At 32.1% G+C, this 18,126-nt stretch overlaps 1 protein-coding gene across 3 annotated transcripts; it reads left to right on the top strand.

The window, feature by feature from the left end:
• The first annotated feature begins 3,823 nt into the window (after positions 1-3,823).
• On the top strand, positions 3,824-11,779 carry LOC101491241 (ubinuclein-1-like). Of its 3 annotated transcripts, none has more exons than XM_012715154.3 (13): positions 3,824-4,248; positions 4,818-4,901; positions 5,055-5,144; positions 5,279-5,355; positions 6,110-6,719; positions 8,311-8,410; positions 8,517-8,626; positions 8,742-8,828; positions 9,414-9,539; positions 9,946-10,071; positions 10,165-10,212; positions 10,660-10,761; positions 10,907-11,779. In XM_012715154.3, exons 1-13 carry the CDS (start codon positions 4,012-4,014, stop codon positions 11,342-11,344), a joined length of 2,235 nt encoding a protein of 744 aa, XP_012570608.1. In that variant the 5' UTR covers positions 3,824-4,011; the 3' UTR covers positions 11,345-11,779. The 3 variants fall into 3 exon arrangements, with proteins under 3 accessions (XP_012570608.1, XP_004498358.1, XP_004498357.1); XM_004498301.4 differs by having other exon boundaries at positions 3,825-4,248; positions 8,745-8,828; positions 10,901-11,779; XM_004498300.4 differs by having other exon boundaries at positions 3,826-4,248; positions 10,901-11,779.
• The last annotated feature ends 6,347 nt before the right edge of the window (positions 11,780-18,126 follow it).

Below are 18,126 nucleotides of genomic sequence, written 5' to 3'. Positions count from 1 at the left end.
AATATGTAAAATATGAAAACCTATACAAAAACATTTATATAATGTGATGAACACTCATGTTTTAACTTAAGATGTGAAATATGAAAACTTATTCAATAACTTTTATATAATGTGATGACCAAAATTGTTTATAATGAAATCACAATACACAAGTTGAAAATGTTTGGATCCGTCAATACACCTCTAAGGAGAGAAACAATCACCACCGAAAAACTTGGATTTTTTAGGGACCAATTTTTTTTTCCACAACACCTTTAAGGTCTTTGTGCAATTCTCATTGAGATATCTAATAAATCCATTTTGTTTTTCCACCCACTTGTATTTCTAAAAGTCTTCAAAATAAATATCTGGATTAGTTAATTAAGATGTTTCTTTTAATCAATTCAAAAATTATTTTGGGGATGAGAGAAGCAATTCTCAAATTTAATACCTTGTAATATGATTGAATCAAAAAACCATTTTCCTTAACATGTATCCATATCTGACTATCGTTGCAATTCTCAACAAATTGGACACTTGTTTTTAAAATATAATTTTTTTCCAAACTCTAACTTTTGTATACTATTAAAACAATGATATAAATGTTTTTTTTTTTATCAAATTGCAATGATAAGAATAATATATAAATGATTAAGAAATACGAATTAAATACAACACATTTAAAAAAAATAATATTAACGATATAATGTGAAATAAAATATAACGGTTTCATCGTATATTGGGATCAATTTTAAATAACGTAAAATCATACTCAAACTAATAAAAGTTGGTTTGATTCATTTAGAGTTAAACACTGAGAAAAAAAATTAAATGTTTTTAATTCCAAAACAACTTTTTAAGTTTGATAAAAAAAAATCTCTTAATCTCTATTTTGGTTTTTAAGGTTTTTTTTAAAGATTACAAATATTAATTTTCTACATTTTATTTAAATAGAAATTAAAAGCGAATAAAAAAGAATTTAGAGACTAAAAAATTAATTATTATTATTATTATTTATTTAAATTGATGGAGAACTTGAAGTGGTCACCCAAAGAAGCTCCACCATTAGATTTTTGCGATAGATTTAACTACATCTCTTAAGAAATATATACTAGAGTCTCACTCTTGTGTCCCATAAAAAAATATGTAGTCTAAATTAGTCCTATCAAAAGATGTAATGTTTAGCCTCTTGACAAAATAAATAATCATAAAGAATTTAGTATCTAAACCAAGGTATCATCGAACCAATATCTTAAATTGTTACGTCGACATGTATCTCTTATGTGTAATTACCGACGTTAGTTAATTGATTGTGTAATATTGTAATGAACCATTTATAAAAAAATAATAATAAGCTGACACACATCTTCCCTTCATCTCAATACCTTCTTCAATGCAACCATATCATCCCTATTAGGTCACTAACCCTTCAACCGAAGGCTTTCTTCAACAGCTGCAACTCTATAATTCCGACTACCAACACCTCAATTTCACCCTCCAAGTAATGCTCATCAACCTTTGCAAACTAGACCTTTTAGTCTTGAACTCATGCTTATTCCTATACACAATGGCAATTCACTTAGACATTTTCTCTCATTTTACTATTGCTGGTTGTATTTTGTTTTGGATTTTCAGTTTGTTTTTATGGTTGTAGTGTATTTTAGATCTCCTAGTTGTTTTGTTGATTCTATTTTGATAAATAGTTATTTGGATTTTTAAGTTGTATTTATTTGTACATTGTGTTTTGGATTTGTTGTTACATTGTATTTTGGACTTGCGGATAACATAATGCTCGACAATATTAAGTATTTGGATTTGCTAGCATTAATGAACGAAGATGATAATGTTTCTTTTGGATCTGTTTAAAAACATACCTTATTTTATTACAAGTATATTATATATTACAACAATTTTATTTTAGTCTCTTGCAAAATACAAAAAATACATGTTTAGTCTCGTTAAAGAAAGAAGAACAATTTATTTAATTTATAAATTTTTTAAGGATTCAAAATATAACAATTATAGAAACCTAAACGTGCCTCGATATCATATTGAATACACGTAGATTGTTACATGATAGATAGAACCTCAACTCAAATGGATCCCACCCATTACAATATCCAACTTGAAATAGAAGTTTTTGATTTGGAGATTTTAGAAGTGTTTTGGAAACTAATATCTTCAAATAAAACCATTGTAGGGACCTCAAACTCACACCCATCCCCTCACACAACACCCACACCCACACGAAAGGATCCGGCCCATTATAATAACTGACCCAAATCTCTTTTACCTTTCTCTTTTACAATTGAGTCCAAATTGCATTGCAAAGTGCATCACTTAAACTTTAAGTCGGGTTACCCCTAAAACCCCATCATCATTAGGCATGAGAATGTGTCAGGCCGATCGACAGTGATCTACGTTAGATTCAGGTCAGACTATTTTTTTTTTTTTTAAATAGATAAGACTTCTAAAAAAACTTAATTAGTTAAAAAGATCATACTACAGACTACCTAATATGCTTTTTAGGCCTATTAGATCGACTTATTTAAATAAATATAAATAATATTTTTTTACTACTATAATTATTATATTAAATTTTGATCTTTTTGTTATATATTCAACTTTTAGTAATTTACACATATCAACCTCATTTAGTTTTTGACATATTTAAATATATTATTATAAAATATAATTTAAGTATAATGTTTATAAAGTTGTATTCTTCAAAATGTGCTGTTAAATATCAAAATATAACTTAATTTAATTGACATAATAACTCATTAATTTATTTAAATATATGTTTGATTACTTATTCAAAAATGTTAAAATAAAATAAGCTTTTAAGCAGGCTAACATGTCATACCAGACTTCTATCAATGTCAGACTCGTGCCTTAAAGTAAGCCTATGACAGACCACAGTCGGACTTATGCCTTAAATTTTTTGACAGGTCAGGTATTGGCCTAGCAAAATCTAGTTCGGCCCATCATATTCTCACCTCTAACCATCACTACACCTTTTTCGTTTCTATTTTTCTTTTAATTCTCCATTCCCATAATATAATAAAATATTAATAATAAGAATAATAACAAGTTTTCTATACACACTTCCCATTTTTCTACTCACACTCCATAAAATTTTCATAAAATTAAAATATCAAAAATGCCATTTCATTATTGGTCTCGTTCTTCAATCTTAATTTTTATATTTTTCTCTTCATCGCCATCACTCATCTCATAACATTTCAAAATCTTTATAAGTTCACTGATTTGCATTTGAGTTTACTGATCTATATTTAAGTTCATATTTTATTTTTAAAATATGTGAATTTTACATGATATGAATTCACGTAAGTTGTTAATAATACATTGTACGCAAACTTAAATCATGTATCCTTACATGATTTGTTTTCACGTACATGATACAATTTAAGAAATTATAATATACAAATACGTTTCATACACAAATATATTGCATCTGATCAAAGACAAAGTCTATGTATGTGAACTCGGGTCACGTAGATGTTGTATCTGATCAAAGACAATGTATTTGTACATAAAATCGTTTCACGTAACCTTTGATAAGAGATAATATATCTGTTATGAACTGTAATTTCAAAGTGTAATTTTTAAAATTGCATTACGTAAGTGAAAATATATCACGTAAGAATATATGATTTAAGTTTCCATACAATTTACGAACTTACGTAAACTTAAATAACGTAAAGTTATTAAATTTTAAAAAACTTAAGAACTCACATGCATATAGATAAACTATTATACAAATTAGTGAACTCATGGCATATCAATGAAGGGATATTTTGGGTCTTTCAATTTTATAAATTTTTGTAGGGTCTGGGCAGCAAAATTAAAATAATAAATTCCCTTTCCGATTTTTGAATCCCGCGCAATATCTTAGCACACCAATTCTCTTCTTCTCATTCTTCTTATTCTTAGGGCTTAATAATTTTTCATCCATTTTTCTCGCACCCTAATTCTCCCTCGCCGCGACTCCAATTCATAACCGCTCCGATGATGGAGGACAACTCCAATTTCGACGCCGCCGCCAGCGATTCGTCCAGACCTCCGTCCTCTTTCGTTAAGAAAGGCGACCGTCAAATTTTCACCGTCGAGCTCCGGCAAGGAGAGACCACAATAGTATCGTGGAAGAAACTTGTTAAAGACGCCAATAAGGTCAACAGTGGATCCTTTTCCGCTACCGAGCAACTTCCAAAACTGAACCCTGCGCTCGAAGCTAGAATCGCTCCTGTGAGTGATCCTCCTTTTCCCCCCTCTATTTACGTTTCCGAAAATTTATATTGTGTTTGTGAGGTTTTGTATACGTTTTCAGTGTGATTTTCTGTCAATGTAGCTGTATGCTAATTTTGTAACGGTGTAGCTGAATAACTATTTGAATTGCTCGTTGAAGTTCTCCTATTAGACTTCAATTTTATTAGGTTGAATTGTTGTGCCTATTTTAATTTTGGTGGATTTTATGGAACTTCATATTAGTTGTGTTCATTTAAAGTGATATATAAGATTAAATATGTGTGTGTAAATATTTACATGTGCCAGATGCTTGTTCACTGTGCTGTTATTGTTTTGAATTTACTCTCAATTCATTTGAAAATCTTGTTTTATAACACGAAATTGAGATATATCACGGAGTAAAGGTAATATTGGCTCTGATGGAGTACTGCGTGTTTTATGGTTTAGTATTTTATTATTTGTCATCTGGGTATTTGTGATCTGAACCGTCATATATTTGTTGTATTTTCTTTGAAATTGTATACGGTTTTGTTCTAACTATTTTTTTGATTCTCGCTTGTCATTTTTAGGGGCAAGCTGAGATTAAAGAACAAGATGCTCCCCAGACAAACCGGTTCAGTGCTGTCATAGAGAAGATTGAACGGCTTTACATGGTATGTTATATTGCTTACTGGCTTTGTTGCTCAATGATGCACATATTAGTTTCTACTGTAAATTCATATGAAAGATGTGTATTTAAGAATTATATTGAATTTTTCTAGGTAGCTATATATGTTGTGAATAATGGGATAATGAATCATTTTCAGGGTAACGATAGTAGTGACGAGGAGGATCTGCCTGACATTCCTGATGATCAGTATGATACAGAAGACTCTTTCATTGATGATGCTGAGCTGGTTGGTGTATTTGTTTATTGTTTCTGTTTGTTATTACTCTTTTGACCTTTGATTGCCGAGAGAAGTATTATTGATCTTTATTATGGAGTTTCACCTATATATATAATTTTATTTTTCAACTGTCCAATTTGCAGGATGAATATTTTGAGGTTGATAATTCTGCAATCAAACATGATGGTTTCTTTGTAAACAGGGGGAAATTGGAACGCATGTAAGTGTTGTTTGATTATATATTTGTCTAAATTATATCTTAATTTTGTCCTTTATAAATCATTTAAATTTATCAAGCCTCGGCACATTTTTCTTTCTGGTTTATAAGTGAAGTACAAAATTCAATGGGGGTATATTGCCACAAGGAATGGTTTTCTTCAATGGTCATTTATGTGTGCTTTTGGTGTTACATGAACATGAAATGAGATTGTTTATCATTCATGGATATCTTTATAATTCATGGACATCTTTCCAATTTGTGAGTTGTAACAGCAGCTTATACTAGAATTGCTGTATAAAACTTTTTATGTTTATGATAGTAATGCTGAGTGCAATGACAAAATGTAAATTAAATGTTGACAAATGGTAACCAGTTTTAGGGAACCGGCTAATAAATTAAAAGTAAAAAAATTTATCGAAAATGGCTGCATTTATTGTAGTCAATGCATTAAATGTTTTGTTTTCTAATCTATGTTATCAATAGAGAGAAATATTGCCGCTATCGCGGTGCGAAATATCAACATTTTTACACAACTCAATAACTTGCAGATATTATACAAAATAAAGTAAAGCTGGCTTCTTTACTGTCGTTTAGCAGCTCTCTTACATTCTTATTTGAATTCTTCAAACAACTAGAATCATGAAAGACCACCCAATCAAATGCTGAATTTATGATTGAATTTATTAAATTGAATATAGTCAAGACAATAAAATATTTACGCGAGTTCTTGATTATTGATTTTCTCTTTCTATAGTGCAAGAAATGAACCTCCAGTCTCACCTAATCAGCCAACAAAGAAAAGGCGGCGGAAAGATATACCAAAGAATTCTGGTGAAAATGTTGATGGCCATGTATCAAATAAACATGCAAAAGTGGGCAAGACAGCTGCTGGAAAGACTGCATCATTACCTGTGAATAATAAATCTAATTCCTCAAAAAAATTGGCCGTTCCTGGTGAACATCATGAAGACCTGAAATCTCAGAATCAGTTGGAGATCTCTGGAATTAATTTGAAAAAGAAAACGGCTGATATCAGACCAATTTCAGATTCTTTTCTTTGTTTGAAAGTATCAAATAATGATGTTCCTTCTGTGGTAGAAACAAAAGATGCTGATAAACAGAAGACAGGAGTTCTTCAATCTAAGAATACAAAGGATAAGTATAAAGATGCAAGTGCAGTGCTTGATACTTCTCAACAGAAGTTCCAAGAAAAAAGTGTTTATGTACATTCGAAATCCCAATCTGGAAGGAACCCAAGTAGTGTTGATGATTTGAAAAATACAGGTCGATCAAAAGATAAAAATGGCACCCATGAATTACCAGATCTTAACTTGTCTGAGGGAAAATCTGTGATGCAAACACCAGTAAGTTTACCACATTTGCTCTTCTTCTGTCCTTTTTTTAATTGCAATATTTAAATTTAACAAAACTAGTTACCCCAAATTTTGCAACACTGGTAGGACTACTGATGTTTCTTGTGACATTCTAACATTGCTTAGAGGGGAAAGTGCCAATTTATGTTTATTGGGGAAAGAATATATTTTGATATATTAATGAGAAATATCCATTAATCAATACAGATAAGATGCATTGATTCAAAATATAATTATTTTTGTAATAAATTCATGTTAATGTATCTAGTCATCGATCTTATATTACCTCATGAAGCGCCATGGCAGCCGCACTTGCGGACAGATTTCCCGTCACACCTTGTGTGTTTCGGCAAAAAATCGAAAACCCAGTCTCCGTCTGTCACCATCGCTGGTTGCTGGCTGTCTTGTGCGGCTGTTTTTTTGCTCTCTCTGGCAAAATCACGCATTCAAAGAAGAAGGAGAAGAAGACAGCAGCACTGTTTGTATTTCGTGTGTTGCGGCTGCTGGGTTACATAAAATGATATAAATATAAATTTTAGGGTTGCATATGAAATAACCCGGGCTTGTGTTTTATGTTCGCGACCAATAATAGGCTGAGGTGAATCATGGGCCTCTAAGTCTTTTATTTTAACAGTACAAATGACAAAATTCTTAATATATATATATAAATATATCTTGAAAAAAGAGATATATAAAAATAAAATAGAAAATAATATAATAAATAATAGTAAAAATAATATATTATTTTAGTAAATGTTATATGATGTTTTAGTATAAAAATAATTGCTTATATATATTTAGTATAAAAAAATTGATACATATAGTATTAATTATTATATATATGTGTATATAATAATTCATATAGCAGCCATACCACTCTCCGCTACTTTCGGGGTCAGCCGCTCCACTTTGCTATCCTGGATTGACAACATAGTGATGGACTTTTGCAGTCAATCTCTATTCCAATCAACAGATCAATCTAACACTGAAACATGGCATACTCTGTGCTAGACAAAGTGTGTGCTACATTTCACAAAAAAATGTGCCAGTTAGTAGGAATAAGTGCTTTACTAACTCCCTGTCTATTATGCATGAAGAACACCGCTGCTCACGAATTCTTAGTTTTGTAGCTTCATTGCTTCTATGTACTCCCTTGATTTGTTACCTAAGCTATTGTGGGATCAGTGTTGTCAAATATCGGCCATCGAGGATTGTGGTGGTGGTTTTTTTAACAATTGCCATGGCCAATTTTTGAATGATAGTAGAACCATGGCATTTTATGGCGGATATAACAACTTTATATGGTGGATTTTAGTTTTCCGCCATCATAAAACTGCCTGGGACATATATTCATTCAAAATAATAGTCCTAAGCTAGTGTTTATCAGCAGTGGGAATGTGAATTATGGGTTTATTTTGCTGTAAGAGGGATTTAACGGGAAATTTTGTCTGTCTTTGTAATGTACACTTGGTATGGCAACTTTTCTATTTACTGTGATAATTGATTTTGAAGATGTGACAATGGAATGTTATGTGGTTAACATAAACTGCATCGGTAATGTGGTTGGTTGAATCTCACGCAGAAATCTAAAAACTTACTCAAAAAAGATTGCTCCAGTGTTGCGTCAAAATCTACAATGCTTGAGAAAGCCATTCGAGATTTGGAGAAAACGGTTGCAGTGTGTAAGTTTGGAAACTGTTTTGGAGTTTACATCTCTCATATAAATAGGGAATGCAAGAAGCGTGTTACTAATGCATGTTTTCCTTTTTTTGCCAAATATAATTACAGCAAGGCCACCAACTATGGACAACCAGGAGGTTGATAACACATCCCAGACTATCAAACGGAGATTACCTAGGGAAATAAAGCTAAAACTTGCTAAAGTTGCTAGATTAGCGGTACTGGCTAACTCTCCATTCCTGATATTGTGCTTGTAGAAATACATACAATTTCATATATTTTATTTTGATGTATATAAACATTGTCATATTTACTTGTGTTTTTTTGTTGCAGCAGGCAAGCCAAGGGAAAGTATCAACGGAGTTGATTAATCGTCTTATGAGTAGTCTTGGGCACCTGATTCAGCTCAGAACACTAAAGGTGTTTCAGCTCTCCCTCTTTTTGTTGGCATATATAACTTTGATTGATATTGATTCGATGATAGTTGTTCAGAGTCTTATATTTGATGAAATATGACTTGAAAATGTGTTTATACGAGGGAGACATCTATCACCTTATAGGCCGGTTTTGTAAGGTTGAATTATGTCAAACGTAATTATAAGATGGTATTAGAATCTGTCCAAGATTCATTCGGCCAGATGCTAGGCAGGCCACTCAGGTAACACTCCCTTTGTCTAGTCCTAGACGTGAAGGGATGTGTTGAGAGTCATACATTGGATGCTGTTGAAAAGAACGTAGGATCATGTAAATAAGGAGAATATCATGTAATTAGGAGTATGATATCCTTTAATTATTCTTATCATTATTTATATTTATTGCCTTCAAGTCTATATAAAGAGACCCCACTTTGTAGTTGAGACACAGTTTTGTCATATGCCTTTTCTATTTTTCAGAACTATTCTTATCTTTGTTTACATTCAATGATGTGTATGACTATTTTCTTTCCCTTGATGAATAAAATAATTTATCTTGTCATCATCTCATGTAATATGTTTCCTGCTGCAGAGAAACTTAAAAGTTATGATCAATATGGGTTTGTCTGCAAAGAAAGAGAAAGATGATAGGTTTCAACAAATAAAGAAGGATGTTGTTGAGATGATTAAGATTGAGGCCCCATCTATGGAATCTGAGGTTTATTTTAGTTTGATTTGCTATTTCATTCAATATCAAATATTCCTAAATTGGTTTGAATTCGTTAATATTTATGCCAATTCAATGCTCAATAATGCTGCTTATCTTATTTGGTTCATCGTTACATTCTCTTAGTTTCTGCTATTATATTAATTAATCCATGTGATACTTCATTGTTTTCTTGTGGATGTTCCTCTTAATGAATTCAATGCATTTTGAGTTTGCTTTGCAAATCTTAATTTGGTAAGTTGACTATTGGATCGTTTTACGTGGAAAGGGTTTTCATTAGTTTTAATCCTGTTTTCTTTATTTTATTTTTGAACTGTATATTGATTACAGTTTTAAGGTAATTTTGGTTGTTTAATTTGCAATGTTTTTGTTTGTTTTCTTGGTATTCCACAAACAGGAGCAAGCTGGAGCATCTGGGGATCAAGAATTGGGTCCTGATGGAAAAGCAATATCTAAAAGGACTTTTAGTATGGACACTGCATTGGAAGAGAAGATTTGTGATCTCTATGACCTTTTTGTTGATGTACAGAAGATTGGACCTTAAATACTTATTCTGAAGATCTTCTTTGGTTTGAAAATTCTTGTTCTTATTGAATCTTGTTTGCAATTGCTCCAGGGGTTGGATGAAACTGCAGGTCCGCAAATCAGAAAATTGTATGCTGAGGTGGATCAAATTTCCAAGTTTTCTTCCCTAATATTGGTCTCGGCTTGTTATTGGATTGCTTGTGTTATGATTATCTAGGATAGTATTGTGAATTTATGCTACTCAGGATCACAAACTAAACTTGGTTTTTCATCTCTTGATCTGCTTCCTCTAAATTTGATTTGGTTTATTTTATTTTATGTGCCTTGTCTTTTATGTTGAAATACATATGAATATAAATAACATCACAGTATATCTATCCCTTATCTTAAAATACCCTAAATGATAAGGGTCCTCAATTGATTTTTCACTAATAATTTTCTTGACTTCCATTTTGATGTTATCTTTTTATTTCTAGTCTGTTGCATCATTTGTGTTTGTTTTTTGCGCGCTGTTTCTGTGTGTTGAATGTGCAGTTTCTGGTATCCAAACATAACTTTTCTAACTTTTTAAGTCCCATGTCTTCAGCTTGCAGAACTATGGCCAAAAGGTAACATGGATAACCATGGGATCAAACGCGCAATTTGTAGGGCAAAAGAGAGGCGCAGAGCACTACACAATAGAAATAAGGTATGCCTTTAGCCAAGTGATAATTGAATGACTATTTTATGATTTAAAATTATAAAATCATCTTGGCCATGGATGCTGTCATTTGTCAGGACAATCTTTCAAATTTGTTTATATCTCATTGCTTCACTCACATTGTTAGGACCAGGAAAAAATTAAGAGGAAAAAGTTATTGACACCAAAGCATGAAGAGAATGTTCAGTTTGATGCTAGCTCACAACAGAATGTGCAAAAGCGATTAGCTCCAGAATCTAGCAGTCATCCTTCATTGAATAAGGCAGTTTCTAATACAGTTGCAGATGTCCGGGTTCTCCATCCTCCTGTGAATGGTTCGAAAAAAGAAAAAGTGAAGGGGAGTTCAAGCTGTTCCCCGGCTGATGTCAGGGTTGCAGACGGTGCTTTAATTAAGAAGAAGGAAAAAAAGAGAAAGACAGAACATGAGTTGGAAGGAACTCGTTTTCGCCCAGAGAAGCTAGCTTCATTGCAGGAAAAAGAAAGCCCCAGGTCCTTAAAACAGTCTCCAGGGGTTCCTCCCAAATCAAATCTTCATCCTACATCTCTACCTGGTCTTGAACAATCAAGCTAACATGGTATCAACTAGGATGTTCACACAATAGAATGTGTGTATCACAGTTTTTGTTGTCACCTATATCTCTGCTGCACCCCTTCAGTCCTTCCCTCACCAAATCAAACTATAACCTCATTGATTATTACCATTTTTGTAATTAGATGGCCTTGCCCTTGCAAAGTTCCGTCAAATATAGGTAATAGCTTTGTTGATTGTTGGTGATCCAAGGTGGTGGTGATTCTCCGGTCAGTATGCAAATTTGATTTATTGATTAGAACAGGATTTACTGTGAATTGGGATTCAGTATAAAATGTGCTTTAGACACATGTCGTGAACATTCTTTACATGGTTGGAAAGTTGTTTTGGCAACTAGACATCTTTTTTGGGTAAATCTATGTAATTGTAGAAACAAATTTTACATAGATTTATTCAAGGGGTTGATATTTATCGTCATTTTTCTTATGAATTGGTTAGGATTCCTAATCAAATGTTTTTGGTAATGTTAGACTGCTTTAAACTTAACTTTTTATTTACCATGCATTTTTATGCATCTCAACGGTCCAATATCACATCACCAAAAAGCTGACATATCTCTACAGCTAGCAAAATGTGAACCTCTATGCTCACAACTTGGCTTGCGTCCACCATTCATTGTTATGCAATTACTCTAAAAGAACCAGAGTTTTGATTCTATTTGTTTTTGAGCCAGAAGCCCAAAAAAGGGAACTCCAGTCAGTGCCTAGAGACTACACCAAGAAATTTGCATATGAAGAGAGCTTCCTCTCCGCCAATATTTTTATAAGCCTCTAAATCCTTTTTTATATACCAAATTTGCCTCCTCTGAATTGGCTCTTTTGTATGTGATTTGTTCAGATTGGCCAAAACACCTTTCACAACCCTTAGTTTTCATGAAATTTTGGTTTTATTATTCAATCATATCATCTACTGACCATATGTACACTATTTTTGTTTGAAATTAAAGGTAATGGGACCCTAAATTTTTTCTCTTTTTTGCTTTGAATGTTTTGTGAACTAAATGGTTTTATTGTATTAATGTGTTTGTATTGGCCAATCCATATAAGGTATTTACTACTTCAAACAATAGTTTGGACTTATTGCAACAAACCAACGTTCAAATTGATCAATCCATATTGTTTTTTAGTGTATTAGACCATCTTTCTCATAATCATTGTACCTTTTAGGTATGAATAATCCTCCATTTAATTTGAAACCTGACATTTCTCGATTTTGCTTAAAATTTCACTACCCTTAAGAAATTTAGTTCTAGAGACAACTTGTTGAAGTGACTTCGAGATGAAGAAGTCAAGATAGAAATTGTCACTGATATTACTAAGCTAGATCATGAGTTAAATAGAAGAAAACAATTTCTTGTATTGGGTTACGAAAATGATTTTGTGTATTAAGAATACATGGTGTTCAAACGGAAAAACACGAGATCTATAAAATGTGAGTGTTTTAGATTGAGTAATTATCTTTTGTGCTCTACTGGATGGAAACTTACTATAGTTTGTGGAAATACAATCGTGAGATGACGAAAAATTTAGGTCATCCTTCTGTAAGTCGTTTAAATGTGAAAGAGAAGAAACTTGATGATGAGATGGCAAATAACATGTCATTCATAAAATATTCTTATGACTTTTAAAAAAAAGTTTGCCAATGTGATTACTATCAAACATATTTATAATGCATGCTACCAATGCAATAAAATATTTGGTTGATGATAAGTATATCTACAAATATAGAATGATTGACGATTTAAACACAATCTAAGATATCTTTTGGGTCCATCCGGACTCCACCAACTTGTTAAACACTTTTTATTTTTTGCTGCTAAACGATTAAACATACAACACCAATATATATCGCTTACATTTGCTTGAGTTTATCAGTGTAACATCTACTGAAATGACATATTCAGTTGCATTTTCTTATACGAAGTATGAAAAAGACAATAATGTCATATCCACTTTAGAGTGTCGTAAATTTTTGAAATCTCCTGATAATTTACCACATATTATTGTGAATGACCGATACAATGCATTGATGAATGATGTTGCTAAAGTTTTTTTTCAGCGCTACTCCTCTACTATGTCGATCACGTTGCCAAAAATTGTGATGTTACATGAGCTGAATGTCAAAATCAAATTTGATAAACCTAAAGAAGTATGTAACAATATCATGAATGCATCGTGCATGAGATGTTATAGTCATAGTTGAATCCACTCATTGTAGATTCAAGAAGTATTTGATGGATGTTATAAGTGATTAGTGCAAGAGTTAAGTGTCAATAGACATGATATTGTTACACAACCTACATAATTGTGTTGTCTTGTACAATCTTACATATGACGGTTGATTATATAAGTATGCAAGGGCAACAACACCCCATGATTAATTTATGAGTGATTTGCTCTCCTCCTCTCCAAAAATATTGAACTATGCACAAAGGTTTAAAATAACTCTCCTCTCCACAAATTGGAAAGAAAAAGACCCGTCAAATTTAAACCTTCCTTTCGTGGGTTTGGCCCTTGGAAGGTTGTTGCATTTTGCGGGTGTTACAAACCAAACTTGGTGAGCAGCAACTCACACAAGCAACATGTGTCTCCCCCGCATATAAGCCTGATTGGGTGAATCGGTTTGTTGATTCAAAATTTGGCTATTCTTTCGCTTCTAAATGCTCCAACTAGTTACCGCAAAACAACGAGCATGTTGAACGTTTAATTGTTACATAATGTTGAATAAAACATCAAAATCGCACCATTAAGAGTTGTGGTCAACTGAATGAAATGCCAACATTGTATGCTGTAGTCTCATTGAAAAAAAATACATGATTCGTGTCCTCAAGGTGAATATCCCAAAAGGTACATTTTGATTCACAATGGTTCCTCATCCATACAACCTACCAAGTGTAGGTAAACTATCTCTATTCATTTTTCAAATCAATTTTTTAACCTTGGGGGAGTATTTAGGTGCTGAATTAAATACTAACTTTAACTTTGAGATTGGTAGGTAGAGTTGTAAAAAAGTTCCAAATTCCAAGACCTCATTTAAATTTTTTTTTATCAAAATAATTTTTAGTGGTTGTGTTCATTGTGTGTAAACATAAGGTCCCGAGTTCGATCCGAACTTCTATTGATCAACCACCAAACCAATGCAATGCTTTAGTCAATAAGTGAACGTTATATGTATATATCCCTTCGCGAAACAGTGGCAGAACCAAAAATTGTAACTCTTTCTCAAGTGACATTATTTTTCTATAAATAGTGTCACTTTGAACAGAATGCAGACACGAAATTCTAGAGATTGCCATCCACTTTTCTCACTCATTCTTATATTGTAAGTCATCTTATTCTTTTCTAATGTATGAGTAAAAAATAAGAATCATTCTTTTGTAACATACTATTGAAAGATACTCTTGGTGTGAAAGTGAAAATCATATCAAGGTTTTTCAAAGTACCCTAAAGGGGATTCACTGGTTATCTCATTTGCATCGATTGGTGGGTGCGAATCGAACCTAAAGGCTAGTGTAACAACACATTTTGGAATTTGCTACATATAATCTTTATTAACAACTTCACTATTAAAGTCTTGCAGCATTGTCACCAACACAAATCCAACAATCTTTAGGTTCGATTTTATTTTTCAATCAATGGATGCATCACTCAAAGAAATGACTTCTAATTTATGTAGTTGGAGAATTTCGATTGAGGAAATTTTATCCGTTGGCAGAAAAAGTTGAAATTCCTTCTTACGACTTTGAAGGTGGTGTATGCTCTGAACACCACAAGACCGCTGGAGAAGGAAGTGGAAACATTAGCAGAAACAAGAGAAAGGCAGAAGTGGGACAATGATGACTATATATGCATGAGCCATATTCTCAACGGAATGCCTGACTCCTTGTTCAATATATATCAAAGTAGCATCTCTGCAAAGGAACTATGGGATAAATTAGAGTCAAGATACATGCAAGAAGACGCTACAAGTAAGAAGTTTCTTGTTTCTCAATTTAAAAATTATGAAATGGTTAATAATAAATCAGTAATGAAACAAATGCATGATATTGAACGTATTCTCAATGACTACAAACAACATCAGATGTACATGGATGAAACTATTATTGTATCTTGCATAATAGACAAACTTCCACCTTCATAGAAAGATTTCAAAAAATCTATGAAACATATAAAGAGGACATATCTCTTGAGCAATTGGGTAATCACATTCGTTTAGAAGAAGAGTATCGTAAACAAGAGGATACTAAAAACCAATTTTCTCATGAAAAGGTCCATGTAATGGAGGAAGAAAATTCAAGTAAATCTTTTAAGAAAAGAAATCGAGATTTTGATAAATCTCATGAAAAACACAATGGTAATGATGAAAAAAAAAAAAGAAGATGAAGTTGTTATCATTGTGGAAAACCAAGACACTTTAAAAATGAGTGCAGGTTCTTGAAAAGGAAGAACAAAAATTCAAGTGCAACAAAAGATAATATTGTTGTTGTCATTTCTGAACTCAACATGATTGAAGATGTTGAATCTTGGTGGATAGACTCCGGTGCTACCCGCCATGTGTGAAAAAATAAAGAACTATTTAAGACCATTGATGGAGAAGATGAAAGTATTTTGTACATGGGAAATGCCTCAACTGTCCAAGTCAGGAAAAGGAACAATGGAGATTGAATCACTTATGGAAATATATTTACTCTTAAAGATGTATTTTATGTTCCTAATGTTAGGAAGAACTTGACTTATGTACCTTTACTTAACAAGTTTGGTTTCAAATGTGTATTTGAGGGAGATACATTTATTCTCTCTAAAGGTGGTATGTTTGTAGGGAAGGGTTACCTTTGTCAGAATATGCTCAAATGTAATGTTGTTAGTAACTATAATAATAATATGATTTCTGCTTATATTGTTGAGTCTTGTGATTTATGGCATATGCGATTATGACATATTAACTTTAGAAAATTGAATGTTATGATGAAATCAAATTTAATTCCGACTTTTGATAAAAATTCAAATTCATGTACTACTTGCATGCTAACTAAAATCACAAGACAACCTTTTAAAAGTGTTGAAAGAAGTTCTAAGGTATTAGATTTAATTCACTCTGATGTATGCGATTTACATGGTTGGCCTACAATTGGTGGTAAAAAGTATTTTATCACTTTTATTGATGATTACTCTATATTTTGTTATGTTTATTTAATGCACTCTAAGAATGAAGTTTTAGACAAATTTAAAATATTTAAAGCATAAGTATAACTTCAACATGAAACCTTTATTAAGTGTTTTAGAAGTGATATGGGAGGAGAGTTCTATCATCCTGAGTATTTTAAGTCCATTGGTATTGTGCATCAAACAACTGCACCATATTCCCCACAACAAAATAGAATTGCAGAAAGGAAAAATAAGGTATTATAAGAAATGGTGAATGTCATGTTATCATATTCTAGTTTATCTAAAGGTTATTGGGGTGAAGCCATGCTCACTGCATGTTATTTGCTAAATAGAGTTCCTAATAAAAGGAACAAGATAACTCCATATGAACTCTGGAAGAAAAGAAAACTCAATATTAACTATATAAAAGTTTGGGGCTGTAGAGCAATTGTTAAGGTTCCTGAACCAAAAAGAAAGAAATTGGGAGAATAAGGAATTGAAAGTGTATTTATGGGCTATGCTGAAAATAGCAAGGCCTATAGATTCATGATTGTTGAATCTAATGACTCATATCCTATTAACACAATGATTGAGTCAAAAGATGCAATTTTTCAAGAAAATAGATTTAACTCAATTTCACATTCCAAGGAAACTGTATGTTCTAGTGTACAAAGTCTACAAAATAATGTATCTAATAATGATACTTTGACATGTTCAGAATCCAAAAGAAGTAAAAGAGCCAGAAAAGAGAAAGATTATGGCCTAAACTTCTTTATGTTCCTTGTAGAAGGTACAAATGATTCCATTAACAATTATGGACCAATTTGCTACAATTTAGAGAGTGACCCAGACACATATGAAGAGGCAATAAAATCTCAAGACTCTTCCTTTTGGAAAGAAGCCATTCAAGAGGAACTGAACTCAATTATGAGGAATAAAACTTGGAAATTAGTATACCTCCTACCTGGATCCCAACCAATAGGTTGTAAATGGATCTTTAAGAAGAAAATGAAAGTTGATAAATTCAAAGCTAGACTTGTTGCCAAAGGATTTACACAAAAAGAAGGTGTCGACTACTTTGATACTTATGCACCTGTTGCAAGAATTGCATCCATAAGAGTGCTTTTGGCACTAGCTTCTATCTATAAGTTTTTAATCCATCAAATGGATGTTAAAACTGCTTTCCTAAACGAAGAGTTAGATGAAGAGGTGTATATGAAAAAACTTGAAGGATTTGTTATCAAATGGCAAGAACATAAAGTGTGTAAATTGACTAAATCCTTATACGGGTTAAAACAAGCACCCAAACAATGACACCAAAAGTTTGATAAAGTTTTGCTTTCTAATGGATACAAAATAAATGAATATGGCAAGTGTATTTATAGTAAATTTCATAATGGAAATGGTGTTATGATTTGTTTTGTGGATGTTATGTTAATCTTTGGCACCAATTTAGATGAGGTAGAAAAAACTAAAACTTTCTTATCAAAAAATTTTGATATGAAAGATTTAGGTGAAGCAGATGTGATTTTAGGAATTAAAATCATTAGAGATGGAGTAAATATTGGTTTATCTCAATCTCATTATATTGAGAAAGTGCTAAAGAAATTTGATCAATTT

Source organism: Cicer arietinum, chromosome 4 (assembly GCF_000331145.2).
Source record: "Cicer arietinum cultivar CDC Frontier isolate Library 1 chromosome 4, Cicar.CDCFrontier_v2.0, whole genome shotgun sequence".
In the NCBI taxonomy this organism is placed as follows: Eukaryota; Viridiplantae; Streptophyta; class Magnoliopsida; order Fabales; family Fabaceae; genus Cicer; species Cicer arietinum.
The sequence above is the reverse complement of the archived record's forward strand: the minus strand, read 5'-3'. Positions and strand labels throughout refer to the sequence as shown.